Below are 15,941 nucleotides of genomic sequence, written 5' to 3'. Positions count from 1 at the left end.
GGAACAACTTTTTAGAAGTCCATACCAGGCTAGAACTCAATTCAATTGCGGTAGGATAATTGTTCCCATCGTTGTGGTAGTATCTAATGCTGCGGTAATGGCAATTGAGCACTTTTTCGACTGAAATGTTACCAAAAAGTATTTTTAATAGATGTATGGTGCTTAAATTATGAGATTGCAGCATTTGTTTGCTTACGATCTACCCAAAAATCTATTTAAAAAAAATATTTTCCATAATGTGTTTGCTGTTGTGTTCCTAATGTTGCGGTATCCCATATGATTTTAATGGGATACCATAACAATAGGAACAAATACCGCAACATTAGGAACACAATGTTCTTTCAGATAAAAACGAATAAAATGCTAGTAACAACATCAAAGTGACAATATTTCGTTATTTTATCGTAGATTAAGGATGGATTTGATTATTTTTAATTCAATCCATGTAAAAAATTTGCTTGAGGTGATACAATTGTGGTTTAAACATGAATACAGTGCTTAACTCCTCCATGATCGGATCAATTACCCTATGAGCCAATGAAAGGAAGATCAGGATTTGCACCCTCGTTAACTCTCGGTTATTGCACGCAGCACGTGTTTGTCGTTCGAAACAAGTTCGTGAAATCATAGACGGCTATGCTAACCTTTATTTTAATTGCTCACGCACTTGATCTGGAACCTTTTTGTATGCACATAGCTGGGACTGCATAAATAAAAAATGTGCCCGAATTAAAAAGGCATAAAAAGAGGGAAATCTATGCATTAAGTTTAGGCTTTAATGAGGGAATCTAGTTCGCGAGAACAGGTCTTGCTCGTGGGTATTTGAGGTGTGACTAAGGGGGTTTCCAGAAAGTTCCCAAAGAGCCCTAAAAAGGGGATTCCAAGCGGCTTCAGGGGTGTTTTAAGGAGTTGTTTTAGGGAATTTGAGGAGCCCTTAAAACGCATTCTGTTAAGATTTGTTGGTGTTTGGATTACGGTGAATTGAGGGGCTTTTGAACAGTATTAAAGGAATTCAGGGTCGTTTCAAGGGGCTTTAAAGGCAATTTAAGGGATCTCAGGCGCCACCATCAAGGGCATTTCAAGGTATTTCAGAGTCATTAAAATAAGTTTCAGAGTGTTTCAGGAACACTTAGAGGGTGTTCTTGGATATTTTAGGGGTGTTTGATAGCGTTTCAGAGGCGTTTCAAGGGGTTTTCAGGTGCGTATCAGGTTTATGGATCCTATTAAAGGAGTGCAAAGGGGTTTCAGATGCACTTCAAATTGATTATGATGATTTAAAGCGCATTTCAATGGAATTACGGAGGTTTCAGGGGCGTTTTGAGGCATTTTAGGCCAGAATAGTATCAGGGAGTTTCAAGAACACCTTTTAATCAAAGGGTGATGAGGTATCTAAAAATCCTCTGAAATTTCTTGAAGTGCCTCCATTATCCCCCTGAACACTCTCGGACCCCACGTAACGAATTGAAGACGGGCCAAAATCCCCGAAAATTCCTCCGTAACGCTTCCGCAACGCCCCCGAAACTCGCCAAAAATGCTTCGAAACTTCCTAAAATGCCTCCAAAATCCCCCTTGGACCCCATGTAACGCACCTAAGACGCTCCGAAACTTTCAAAAAAATTTTCCATAACGCCTCTGAATCCCGCTTGAAATGCTCTGAAACTTCCTGAAATGCACCCAAAATCCCCCTGAATCCCGTTTGGATTCCATGTAACGCACCTGAGACGCTCGAAACCTTCCAAAACTCTTCCGTAACGCCTCTGGATCTCGCAGAAATGCTCTGAAATTTCCTGAAATGCCTCCTAAATTTTCCTTGAACCCCCTAGGATCCCATGTAACGCATATGAGACCCTTCGAAACCCCCGAAAAGGCCTGCGTTACGCCTATTACTCCCGCCGAAAATGTTCTAAAACTTCCTGAAATACCTCCAAAACCCCCCTTAACCACCCTCGGACCCTATGTAACACACCTGAGATTCTCCGAAACCCCTAAAAACGCATCCGCAACGCCTCTGAAACCAGTCTTAAATGCTCTGGGACTTCCTGCAACGCCTCCGAAACTCCCTTTAGATTCACTCGGACACCACCATGTAACGCACGCGAGACCTTCGGAAACCCCCGAAAACTTACATAAAATGCCTACAAAACCCGTCGAAAATCCTCTGAAAGTCTCTGCAATGCTTTCTAAAACCCCCTCAGACCCTCGAAAACCACCCCTGAGGTCTCGTGGTACCCTGCTGAAGTCCCTTGTGACCCCTTGAAATGTCCCTGTAACCTTCTTTTGCTCTCTCCTACTACAAACACCCCCGGCCGCGTTGCAACATCCACCATGCATAAAAAGAGGTATTGAATCGAGATAATGACAAATAAATACTATAGCTGCATAAGATTCGAACGACAAACACATGCTGCATGTAATAACCGAGACTTACCGAGATTCAAGCTTTAGCGTGGTATGCCCCTCTACAAAGTTGTTCCTTAGAGTACTGCTCCGAAGCAACACACTTGTTACAGAAGAGTCACGGCTGCGCAGGTTTTGGTTACGCAGAAGTCACTGTGAATTACTTCTAGCAAGTAATTATTTATTAGAATTCAGTCACAGTAACTGCTGCGGTGCCGTGACTCTTCTGTGACAAGTGTGTTACTTGGACTTTTTCTTCATTTGAGCCAAATCGAGCACGGCAAACCGGACGTCATGCACGATTTCCCATATATTTGGGTTGACAACCCCATAAAAACTTCAACTAATTTGCGACAGATCTGTTTTTAACCGATTCAGCTGAATGTTTCACAGGTAATTCTACTTACTCAAAGGTACAATTCCAGATGAAAATACTGAAAATAGTATCAATGGTTTTCTTTGGACAAAATAAGGATTTTTTTTCATCGTACAAATTGGTACGTAGGTTCTCAGAATTCAATGATTTTTTTCCACAGGTAGGGTTCATATATGTCTGAACAAAAACTGCATTGAAAAAAAAACAGGGCCGCCCAATTTTCCGGAAAACTCCACTGGAAAACAAACATTTCCCACAGACACCACCTACTTTGCAAAATTATAACTCAGGAACGAGCATCGTAGACACAAGGTTTTTTTTGAGAAATCGTAAGCAAATTTTCTCAGCAATTGAAAAAAAAACACAAAAAATGGAAATTGTTTTCTACAAAATTTTCCACTGTTGAGGGAAATTGGTTGGAAAAGTCGGAAAAACCATTTACCAAGTCTGGAAAAATTCTCAAAAAAAATACCTTTTAGGAAGGAAATTTTAAAAGCTATATTATGTAAAATTTTCAAGATTTGTTTTTTTTTTCGTTCCATAGTACTGATAATTTTTGTGCAAATTAATAATCAAGACGGTCGAAAATCAACCAATATCTGGACAGTTTTCAAAAACCGGTCATTACTCAGGAACGAAAAAAAAACGTATCTTGAAAATTTCACAGAATATAGCTTATGTAATTCCCTTCCAAAAAACATTTTTTTGAGAATTTCTCCGGACTTCCCAAATAAATAGTTTTTCCGACTTTTCCAACCGGTTTCCTCAACCTCAACAATGGAAAATTTTGTGGAAAACAACTTTCATTTTGTATTTTTATTGGATTGCTGGGACAATTTGCTTACGATTTCTTAAAAAAAACCGTGTGTCTACGATGCATCGTTTTGAAATATGATTTTTCAATTTTTATTTTCAATTTAGTTTTTCTTCATATACATATATGAACCCTACCTATAAAAAATATTTCATTGAATTCTGAGAACCTTCGTACATATTTGTACGAAAATTAAAAAAAAATCTTCATTTAGCTTTAACCACAAGCTGCGAGCTATTCGCTCGATCTTCAAATATCAATTTTGGCTGTTGGGTAGATGTTCCTGGAGCAATTATTTGAGACTAATTTCAGTACTTTTACTTCTTGTTATCAATCAGACCATTATCGCGTCACGTTAGAACGTGATCTCTAATCGGATTGTGCCACATTTAGTGATTTTTTTAGGTAGTGTCGTATATATTATCTTGTTTTATTGTATTGTATTATTTGGAAGATTTACTCACCAATGTCCAATCACGATAATTTCATGTCCTTTTATCCTTCTAAAAAGTTTGATGAATTTCCAACACACTATTCCCTCTTCACGTAATGCAACTCAACCTAGAACCAATCGGGAAATTCTTCACTCGCACCTTGCAAGCCAACCTATTCGCAAGCCAACCAGAAATGCACAATCGCTCGTCCTAAACTGCCGACCAATCATTTTTCTTTTCAATCACGAACCTCGAAATCGCGTTTAGCAGCTCTCTACAGCTCATCGCTGCCAAATCAATTTTATTCAGCTCGATCTTCCTCCGTTCACCTGCTCGTAATACCGAGTCCACCGGCGATGTCCATCTGGTTGCGCGCAGGGGTGGTTATAATTAGCGCGAGCAATTTTTCTAACAAATGTGCTAATAACTCAAGTGCAGCAGCAAGCAAGGAGTTCCTCTGCAGGTGGGAAATCGGAGCGATCACACCGGCGGAAACGGGGGAATTTTGATCGGTTATGATTTATTTTCCCCGAAGAAATGTTTTGGCTTGTGTGGCTTGCGAGGACCGTAGCATTTGTCTTGCTGCGCGAAGTGTGTTTTGATTTTTGCTCGTTCGATCCGGATTCAAGGTTGCGAGGGGTCGTCCCTAGAAAGTGCGACGAAATTTGGTATCGAGGGTATGGATGCGTCGTTTGATCTTCTTAATCTTTGAAGGGTTCATTTGAAGTAAATGGTGTATGAAATTGAAACCTATTGAAATGGCGCGAAAGCGATCGATTACCGTTGCGGGTGCATTCCAACACTCAAGATATTCTTTATTGGGGGAAGCACTTCACCTCAGTACGTCGTTAAAATTTCTATTAAATCGAATGTTTTCTCTCCTTTCTTCTCATCAATCTGGCACTCATCACAATCATTCCGATCGGTTCGGATCCACGTCGTCGTCGTCGTCGTCGCTTACCGTTCGATCCGGGGAACGTTATTTTGGCTTGAAATATCCGATCTTTATAAATATCAATTTTTGAAATGAAACCTGGCACATCATCATCTGCCACGGTGTTTGCTCTGCTGTTGCCCTGCGCGTCCTGCAGAAACGACGACCATCAATCGATGTACGACGCCCGAGCATTCAAGATATGGACGAGAAGATCAATCTACCGTCGACGCCGTTGCGAGATATCGGTGAACCAGGCAAACCAGCAGTCATCGTTGACTTCCAGGAGAGCTACTCCGCCGTTGAAGGTCGGTTCCCCACTCGCGGGCTACGCTTCGCTTGTTCGCTTAGTGCTTAGTTTGCTTAGTGCCTTCATAAATATGCTTGCGTTCTGCCGCTGCCCGAGCTAATAACATTCGCACTTTAGGTGGTTAAGTTGCTTCCGACGCATCAGATCATCAACGTTCTCTGTGTTCCATCCTCGTAGATCAAACCGGCTACATCTCGGTGCAGGTCGAGGGTAACCCAGCTCCGACTTGGAAGTTCTTCAAGGGTATCACCGAGCTCATCGATGGCGGTCGCTACAAGCATCACACCGATGGCGAGAGCAATACCATCACGCTGTGCATTCGTAAGGTCAAACCCAACGACGAAGGCAAGTACAAAGTCGTGGTGTCCAATCCGCACGGTGAGGACTCGGCCGAGGTACAGCTGTACGTGTCCGACTCCAGCGGTATGGATTTCCGTGCCATGTTGAAGAAGCGAAAGTACGCCAAGTGGGCCAAGGAGAAGGAGGAAATGGTCATCGACCTCAAGGAAGTCGAGAAACCGAAGCCGCAGTTGAAGAAAGTGGAACGAGTAGGTGTTCGCTGCCACAATACGGCGACGAAGACTGCGGGAAATACTGTGACTAATTCGATGTGACCCGTTCTCTTTGTTTTGTGTTGTGGTTCTTCCCGTCGCACAGTGGGCAAAATCGAGCCAAAAAACGGAACTTATTTTTGCCGCTGGTTTGAAGCAATAAAAAGTATGTACCCCAAAGGAAAAAACCATGCTAAATCGATTGGTGATGGTCTCGTGACCGGCAGGTGACGGGAAGTGGCCTCTTTGGCCACTTTTAGGTCCCGAACCTGGTTTTCCGGGTTCCGCACCAGGCTATTTTCAATCAAATCAGCTAAACATAGAGTGCGGCACATCATTTCATGTCTATTTTTGGTAAGGATGTTAGTGGTGACTATTTAAGACCTCACCAAGGTCATATAACCACTTCCGGATCCTGGTCCAGTTCCTCCGGTTCCGGATTCCGGCCATTTCAAGTGAAGTCACCTAAATATACAGTGCGACATATCAATTCATATCTATTTTCAACAGGCATGTGAGTAGTAACTGTTTGAGACCTCACCGAGGTCTTATGGCCACTTCCGGATCCTGGTCCAGTTCCTCCGGATCCGGATTCCGGCCATTTCAAGTGAAGTCAGCTATATATACGGTGTGACATATCAATTCATATCTATTTTCAATAAGCATGTGAGTGGTGACTATTTTATACCTCACCGAGGTCATATGGCCACTTCCGGATCCTGGTCCAGTTCCTCCGGATCCAGGTTCCGGCCATTTCAAGTGAAGTCAGCTAAATATACGGTGTGACATATCAATTCATATCTATTTTCAACAGGCATGTGAATGGTAACTGTTTGGGACCTCACCGAGGTCATATGGCCACTTCCGGATCCTGGTCCAGTTCCTCCGGATCCAGATTCCGGCCTTTTCAAGTGAAGTCAGCTAAATATACGGTGAGACATATCAATTCATATCTATTTTCAATAAGCTTTTGAGTGGTGACTATTTGAGACCTCACCGGGGTCATTTGGCCACTTCCGGATCCTGGTTCAGTTCCTCCGGATCCGGAGTCCGTCCATTTCAAGTGAAGTCAGCTGAATATACAGTGCGAAGAACGAAATACATTTTCAGAGTAAATGTTACACCATTTATTTGCTTTCTAATGTTTTTGTAGTCAAATAACCAGTTTTAATTTTCGTGGATAAAATAACAGTTCAAGTTGAACTGTCATGAAATCTAGATATTACTAAAGAGACCGATTCTTGTGGAAATCGCTTCAGAAAATCCTTCGAGAATTATTACGGTATTTCCTTCAATATTTTTTTTGTAAATTCTTCCTTGACTTTTTATAGAAATCCCTTGGCTAGATGATTAAAAAAGTCCCTAATCACTTTGCTAGACTTTGCTCTGGAACTCTTTTCGGAAATCCTTCGGCAATTTGTTTGAAAGTAACTTCAGTAATTTCTTTAAGAACTTCTTCAGCAATTTCTTTGGGAAATCCATTGTTAATTTCATTGCGAATTTCTTCCACAATATAATTGGAAATTTGGAAATGCTTTCTGCATATCTTTGGCAAGTGTTATTTTTTGGAGAATTTTCTCATGAATTATCTATATTTTTTATGCGACTTTTTTACTCATAATTTGGGAAAAATCTTCCGGAATTGGTTTTTTAGCGGTATCCGGATTATTTCATAATCTGATTCTCCGCTCAAAAACTAGTCGAAATCGAGTCCGGGAACTATTTTTAAAACGCATTTAAAGTTTGTATGGTGAAAAATTTTTGTTCGGGTCGAACTGTCACTTTATCGATTGAATTGCCATTCTATCCACGTAATTCCCTCTGCAATGCCTTTGAATATTTTTAGGCAATGATTTCCGGAATTTCATCCGTACTGTTTTAACTTATTCAGAAATTATTACGGCTGTAATACTTCCAAGATTTTTTCACTAAAGTAATTCGACAAGATATTGTAGGTAATATTATAGATATAATTTGATTTTCAATCCTCTGGGGACGAATTTCTTAGAAGAACTCGTGATGGAATTATTGAATGAAAACCCTACAGTAATATTCAGATAAAATACACGGAGCAATTTCCACAGAAGTTGGGGTTTTTACCCTACTAACAAAATTAGCCGCATAAGAGCTTATCATACAAATGCAATCGGAAGAAAGCTCTTTTAAGATCTTATTCAACAAAAATGTTAGTCCAGTAGTAAAATCGATACATCCATTTACTTAACTGTAATTTTATCTACGGAAATAATAAAAAATGTTTTGTTTATTTGCCTACAAAAACTCAAGAAATCAAATAGAAGATGTTATATTTACACTGAATAAATATTTCGTTCTTCGCACCGCATATTCAGCTGAGTTCACTTAAAATGGCCGGAACCCGGAATTGGAGTAATTGAAGCAGGATCCCGGAGTGGCCATGTGAGGTCTCAAACAGTCACCACTTACACTCTTACAAAAAATAGATATGAAATGATAGTTGCAATTTATGCTTAGTAAACTTCACTTGACATGGCCGGAAACCGCATCCGAAGGAACTGGACCAGGATCCGGAAGTGGCCACATGACCTCGGTGAGGTCTAAAATAGTCATCACTCACATGTTTATTGAAAATAGATATGAATTGATATGTCGCACCGTATATATAGCTAACTTCACTTGAAATGGCCGGAATCCGGATCCGGAGGAACTGGACCAGGATCCGGAAGTGGCCATATGACCTCGGTGGGGTCTCAAACAGTTACCATTCACATGCCTGTTGAAAATAGATATGAATTGATATGTCACACCGTATATATAGCTGACTTCATTTGACATGGCCGGAATCCGGATCCAGAAGAACTGGACCAGGATCCGGAAGTGGCCATATGACCTCGGTGAGGTATAAAATAGTCACCACTCACATGCTTATTGACAATAGATATGAATTGATATGTCACACCGTATATATAGCTGACTTCACTTGAAATGGCCGGAACCCGGATCCGGAGGTACTGGACCAGGATCCGGAAGTGGCCATATGACCTCGGTGAGGTCTAAAATAGTCACCACTCACATGCTTATTGAAAATAGATATGAATTGATATGTCACACCGTATATATAGCTGACTTCACTTGAAATGGCCGGAATCCGGATCCGGAGGAACTGGACCAGGATCCGGAAGTGGCCATATGACCCCGGTGAGGTCTCAAACAGTTACTACTCACATGCCTGTTGAAAATAGATATGAATTGATATGTCGCACTGTATATTTAGGTGACTTCACTTGAAATGGCCTGAATCCGGAACCGGAGGAACCAGAGGAACTGGACCAGGATCCGGAAGTGGCCATATGACCTTGGTGAGGTCTTAAATAGTCGCCACTAACACCCTTACCAAAAATAGACATGAAATGATGTGCCGCACTCTATATTTAGCTGATTTGATTGAAAATAGCCTGGTGCGGAACCCGGAAAACCAGGTTCGGGACCTAAAAGTGGTCAAAGAGGCCACTTCTCGTCACCTGCCGGTCACGAGACCATCACCAATCGATTTAGCATGGTTTTTTCCTTTGGGGTACATACTTTTTATTGCTTCAAACCAGCGGCAAAAATAAGTTCCGTTTTTTGGCTCGATTTTGCCCATTGTGCGTCGTTTGACATTCAACTAATGTATTGTTTGTGAATTTTAGAAACAAGATACTTTCTCCAGGCCTCTGGTGGACATCACGTGCAAGGAAGGTCGCGAGAAGAAGGTAATCTTCGAGTGTGCCTTCACCAAGCCGAACGCCAAGGCCAAGTGGATGCTGCGTAAGGATGTAAGTCTCAGCACTTCATCAAACTTGTAAACACCATTCTAATCCCACTCTCTCCATCCCCAGGAAATCTTCACCGGTCCCAAGTACAAGTTTAAGACCGAGGGAGACGTGTACAGCTGTCTGATTTTGAATCCCAAGGTTGAGGACAGTGGCAAGTACACGATTGAAATTGCTGGCATCTCCTGCTTTGCCTATCTGACCGTCGAGGAAGCCGATCCGGTGTACAAGTTTACCAAAACCCTGAAAAAGAACGAGAAGGGCTTCATTACGCACGACACCCATCTGGAGTGCGCCGTCGATAACTCGTTGGCGCCGATTTCCTGGTGGAAGGGCGAAACGAAATTGGAGAACGACGGTGATAAGTACGTCATCGGAAAGGACCTCAACGGTACGGTCACTCTGATCATCAAGAACTCCACCCTGGACGATGCCGATACCTACACTTGTAAGATCGAGAAGCAGACGGATAAGACCGAAACCAAGCTCAAGATCATGGAGTACAACTACAAGTTCACCAAGGTGCTCAAGAGCCAACAGCTGTTCGTCAAGGACACTGTTACGCTGGCTTGTGAGCTGGATCACGTCCTCGGCACAGTCGAATGGTTCAAGGGAGACGAAAAGATCGTGGAGAGCGACAAGGTGCAGATCATCAAGGACGGTCGCAAGCACAAGCTGGTTCTGAAGGATGTCGCCAAGACCGACAGCGGAATGTACCGATGTGTGAGCAATGCCGACAAAACCGAAGCTGAAATCTTTGTTAAACGACCCAATAAGTTCATGAAGAAGCTGAAGGATACCACCGCGGATGAGACGACCGAGTGCACGCTTGAAATCCAGGTTCAAGACGAGGAAGCCGACGTACAGTTCTTCCTCGGTGAAACTGAAATTGTCAAGAACGATCGCATCAACATCGTCGCCACCGGTGACGGAACGTGGAAGCTGACCTACAAAAAGCTGGAACTGGCCGACGCAGGTGAGATCACCTGCGTCTGTGGTCCTCTCACCAGCAAGTGCACCCTGAAGGTCAACAAGAAGGAAACGAAGCCGAAATTCGAGGTACCACCAAAGGTGGAAACGCCTGCCAAGGTGGAGAAGGTCCTAGAGGTTCCATTCACGAGTAAGTATCCCTTTCCGAAACTCCCAAACATTCAATCCAATCTCAATTTCCACCTTATATCTATCGTGTACTTTGTACAGCCGGTGAGTCTCGCCAGTCTAAGGTCACCGCTAAGGTGTTCAAAGATGGTAAGCCGGTTTCACCGGCCGAAGTTGATATAGTTGTAGAGAATGATAAGCTCGTGCTGAAGTTCAAGAAGACCGAGTTTAAGGACTCGGGCGAATTTAAGATCGTGCTGGAGAATGCTACCGGCGCAGAAGAGCATACCACCAACGTTGTATTCCAGGACAAACCGCAGGCACCGCAGGACATCGAGTGTACCAGCATCTACCAAACACGATGTTTGGTTAAGTGGAAGGCCCCTGTCAACGATGGTGGCGCTCCTCTGACCAAGTACGTTCTGGAACGGCAGGATGTGTTCAAACGATCCGGTTGGGACAAACTGGAAGACGTTCCCGGCGATCAGACCAAGTTCAACTGTACGGATCTTACGCCTGGTCGGCACTACAAGTTCCGTGTCAAGGCTGTCAACATAATGGGCGAATCGGAGTACTGTAGCATGGAGGAAGATATCATTGCCAAGGATCCTTGGACCGAACCGGATCCTCCAAGAGACCTGGTGATCTCCAACTGGGACAAAGAGTTTGTCGATCTCGCCTGGAAGGTTCCAAAATCTGATGGTGGAGCACCAATCGAAAGCTACATTGTCGAGTTTAAACCATACACCGCTGCCAATTGGAAGCAATTCGAAACGGTTGGGCCCAATCAGTTGACAACTACGATCAAAAACCTAACCGTAGGAGAAACCTTCGAGTTCCGTGTGAAGGCCACCAACAAGGGAGGCGCGAGTAAGCCCAGCAACAGCACCGAGCCACTCAAGATCAGAGACCGCTACGTCAAACCCTTCATCGAAGGCGATGGCATTCAGCCGATCACTTTGAAGAAGGGCCAGACCATTCGGTACTATGTACAGTACGGAGGCGAACCGGAGCCCGAGGTCGTTTGGGAGAAGGATGACATTCTCATTATCTGCGACTCCGAGAAGCGAAAAACAATCGAAGTGGAATCCTCGGCCACGACCCTCAATGTTCGACATTCCGTACGTGCCGACTCCGGCACTTACAAACTAAAACTCAAGAACAGTAGCGGAGAATTCGTAACGGCTGCCAAGGTGTTGGTGCTGGATGTTCCCTCGCAACCAATTGGTCCGATCAAGATTGAAAAGGCAAGAGCCAACCACGTGGTCATCAGCTGGCAACCTCCGGAAGACACAGGAGGTTGTCCACTGGCCGGCTATATCTTGGAAAAGATGGACGTCGAAAACGGTACTTGGCTGCAGGCCGGTGAATGCGGTCCTGAACAACTCACATTCGACTTCCAGCATTTACAAAAGGGAAGGAAGTTCGAGTTTAGGGTTAAGGCCTACAACAAAGAGGGTGAATCTACGCCTTTGGAGACCTTGCTTGCGGTAAAAACGGTCAACCCATACGGTAAGTGCCTTGAACAGCTCGATCGACGTTCATTCAAAATTAAAGCCTTAAATCTGTCTGTGTGCCATCTGTCAAAAACCATACGTTGATATAGTTGTGCGACTAGCTTACAAGCTCTTCTGCCCGTGTCCATATCTTAACCATTCTTTTCACCCCAAAAAATCAAATAAATAACAGATCCCCCAGAAGCGCCCGGCAAACCGGCCGTCGATGACTACGGCGTGGACTTTGTCGAGCTCAAGTGGGCCGCCCCGGAGAAGGACGGTGGACGTCCCGTCACGCACTACATCATCGAGTGCAAGAACAAGTTCCTGTCGGATTGGACCGAGTGCCACAAAACCGAAACGGCCGACACCGTCTGCAAGGTGCACGGCCTGAAGGAGAAGGTCGTCTACCAGTTCCGTGTCAAGGCAGTCAACAAGGGTGGCACCTCCAAGCCTTCCGAACCGAGCGACAACCACACCGTCAAACACAAGAACCGTAAGTTTGCTGAATCCCTTGCGTCGGATTTTTTACTTTCAACTTGTATTAGTCTTAAGCTGTCAATTGTTGTCAATCGGGTTTTGCTTTGATAAACGAGTCCACGTAAGTAAAAATACAAACCCAAAACGGTTCTAAAGTTTTGCCGCGAAAGAAGGTCGTCAACTGAACGGTGTTGAGTTCTAAAGCGTTGACTTGTTCCACAGTGAAACCTCGCATCGATCGAACGAACCTGAAGAACCTCACCATCAAGGTTGGCAAGTCCATGCTTTGGTCGGTGGACGTGAAGGGTGAGCCAGAGCCGGACATCACCTGGAGCTGGCGTGACAACATTCCACTTACCGTGAGCGAGAACATCAAGATCGAGACCGGTAACTACCACACGAACTTCTCGATCAAGGATGCCAAGCGTGCCGATACGGGCAAGTACAAGATTTTGGCTACGAACGCCTCTGGAAAGGATGAGGTTGAAGTTGAGTTGGTCGTTCTTGGAGCTCCTGGCAAATGTCAAGGCAAGCTGGAGGTATCCAACGTTACCAAGAAGGGTCTGAAGCTGAAGTGGAAGAAACCTCTGGACGACGGTGGTTGCCCGATCAAGGAGTACAAGATCGAGAAGTTGAAGAACCGCAATGGTAAATGGGTTCGCTGCGGCACGGTCAAGGGAGGACCAGAAATTCTCGAGGCTGACATTACCGGTCTAGATGAGGGCGCGACATACAAGTTCCGTGTGTTTGGTGTGAACGATGAAGGTGAATCGGAACCCCTGGAATCGGAGGAGGTCGTAGCGAAGAATCCCTTCGACGAGCCATGGAAACCGGGTCAACCCGAGATTGTCGACTTCGACAACAAGTCCGTCAAGCTCAAGTGGGCTCCACCAAAGTCGGACGGCGGTGCTCCCATCGTTCAATACATCGTGCAGAAGAAGGAACGCTTCAAGGATTGGGAAGATGTTAAGGAAGTTCCTGGACACGAGACTACCGCCACGGTTGAGGACCTGAAAGAAAACACCGAGCTGCAGTTCCGTATTATTGCCGTCAACAAGGCTGGACGCTCTCCCGAATCGGATCCAACGGCCACTCATAAAGTGAAACACCGCGCATGTAAGTATTTATTTTGTTTTCAGATTTCATTGGATCTCACCATTTCTTGTCTACAGTGAAGCCACGTATCGATCGTACAAACTTGAAGCCGATTGTGGTCCGTGGAGGTAAGATGGTTCATTACGACGTTAACGTCAAGGGTGAACCTGAACCGGAAATTACTTGGGTACTGAAGGAGAAGCCAGTGTTCAATGACGATCATTACGAGATCATCAACAAAGATTACAACACCAAGTTCACCATTAAGGATAGCATGCGTAGTAAGCACAGTGGTGTGTACGAAATTATCGCAAAGAACGAACACGGCATGGACAAAGAGAAGGTAGAGATCACCGTTCTTGCCAGTCCAAGCAAACCCAAGGGACCACTGGAGGTTAAGGACGTTACGAAGGACGGCTGCAAACTCAAGTGGAAGAAACCGGAAGATGATGGTGGCAAACCAATCACCGGATACCAACTGGAGAAGTACGATCAGAAGGTTGGCCGCTGGGTACCGATTGGAAAGACTCCGGCAGATAAGGAAGAATTCGACGTGACCGGATTGCAAGAAGGACAGCACTACAAGTTCCGTGTCAAGGCCCTCAACGACGAAGGTGAATCAGAGCCGCTGGAAACCGAAGAGTACATGGTGGCGAAGAATCCATTCGACAAACCCAAGGCTCCCACCGATCTGGTTATCAACGATTGGGATAACTCGAGTGTCACTCTCCAGTGGAAACGCCCAAGCTCGGATGGTGGAGCTCCCATCAGTGGATACTTCATCGAGAAGAAGGAGCGTGGCGAGACTAAGTGGGAACCAGCGCTCACGACGTACAGTCCAGAATGCCAAGCCAAGATCCCTGATCTGCCAGAGAAGCATACCTTCCAGTTCCGCGTCAGTGCCATCAATAAGGCCGGCACTGGTGAAGCTTCGGATCCAACTGGTTTCCACACTGTCAAGCACCGTTACTGTAAGTACAAATCTGACGTATTTCAAGCTTTTACTATAAATAAAGAAACTTGCCGAACTGTCTTCTCTTTATTGATCTGCTTAGGTTAAGTTTATGTCATGCATCGAGGTTCAAAGCAATCGATTAGGGAAACCTTAAACCGATTGCTTCGAATCTGCACGGCTCCCTACTAATTTCTTCTTATCGTTTAGTGCGTCCACGCATCGATCGTACCAACCTTACACCGATCACCATCAAGGCCGGTTTGTCCGTGCAATACGATATCGATATCGAGGGTGAGCCAGCACCGACCGTCAAGTGGTTCCATGGAGACAAGGAAGTTACCACCGATGCCGATTTCAAGATCGATAACGTCGACTACAACACCAAGTTCTTCATCATGCGTGGCCGTCGCAACCTTAGCGGCAAATACACGATCGTCGCCACCAACTCGCAAGGTGAAGACCGTGCCGAAGTTGAGATTACCATTCTTAGCAAGCCAGGAACACCCGAAGGACCACTGGAAGCCACGGACGTGCACAAGCATGGATGCAAGCTCAAGTGGAAGCCCCCATTGGACGATGGTGGCATGCCGATCGATGGCTACGAAATCGAGAAACTGGATCCACTAACCGGACAATGGCTTCCGTGTGGCCAGAGCAGTACTCCGGAGGCGAACATTTCCGGTCTGCAGGAAGGCAAGCAGTACAAGTTCCGGGTTAAGGCGTTCAACAAGGAAGGTGACAGTGACCCTCTGGAGATGGAAACCGTTGTGATAGCCAAGGATCCATTCAGCGAGCCAAGTAAGCCGGGCCGTCCTACGCCTACCGACTGGGGAAAGGACTTTGTCGATTTGGAGTGGACCAAACCGAAATCAGATGGTGGTGCTCCAATTACGGAGTACATCATCCAGAAGCGAGACAAGTCTAGCCGTAAGTGGCAGGACGCAGCTACCGTTAGCGGTGATCGAACTCGTGGCACTGTTGAAGATGTCGAAGAAGGCCACGAGTACGAGTTCCGAGTGATTGCAGTCAACAAGGCTGGACCGTCGGAACCGAGCGATATCTCCGATAGCGTAGTTGCTAAGCCGCGCAACTTGGCTCCAAGAATCGATCGCAAGAATTTGGACAAGAAGGTTCTCCGTTTCGGCCAGCTCCTGAACGTAGAAGCCGACGTTACGGGTGAACCGGCACCAACGATCACATGGGAGCTCAA

At 45.0% G+C, this 15,941-nt stretch overlaps 1 protein-coding gene across 1 annotated transcript in view; it reads left to right on the top strand.

Annotated features, from left to right (window-relative positions):
• The window catches only part of LOC109425333 (twitchin), a 115,752-nt gene that overhangs the window by 83,705 nt on the left and 16,106 nt on the right, over nucleotides 1-15,941 (top strand). Inside the window, exons 13-21 of the mRNA XM_029860217.2 lie at nucleotides 5,113-5,263; nucleotides 5,443-5,813; nucleotides 9,485-9,610; nucleotides 9,674-10,727; nucleotides 10,808-12,217; nucleotides 12,395-12,697; nucleotides 12,904-13,797; nucleotides 13,854-14,747; nucleotides 14,939-15,941. Coding sequence (XP_029716077.2) covers nucleotides 5,113-5,263; nucleotides 5,443-5,813; nucleotides 9,485-9,610; nucleotides 9,674-10,727; nucleotides 10,808-12,217; nucleotides 12,395-12,697; nucleotides 12,904-13,797; nucleotides 13,854-14,747; nucleotides 14,939-15,941 — 6,206 coding nt within the window. The remainder of the gene's footprint in view (nucleotides 1-5,112; nucleotides 5,264-5,442; nucleotides 5,814-9,484; nucleotides 9,611-9,673; nucleotides 10,728-10,807; nucleotides 12,218-12,394; nucleotides 12,698-12,903; nucleotides 13,798-13,853; nucleotides 14,748-14,938) is intronic.

Source organism: Aedes albopictus, chromosome 1, assembly GCF_035046485.1.
Source record: "Aedes albopictus strain Foshan chromosome 1, AalbF5, whole genome shotgun sequence".
NCBI classification, from domain to species: Eukaryota; Metazoa; Arthropoda; class Insecta; order Diptera; family Culicidae; genus Aedes; species Aedes albopictus.
Note: the sequence above shows the minus strand (reverse complement) of the source record. Positions and strands in the feature narration are given on the sequence as shown.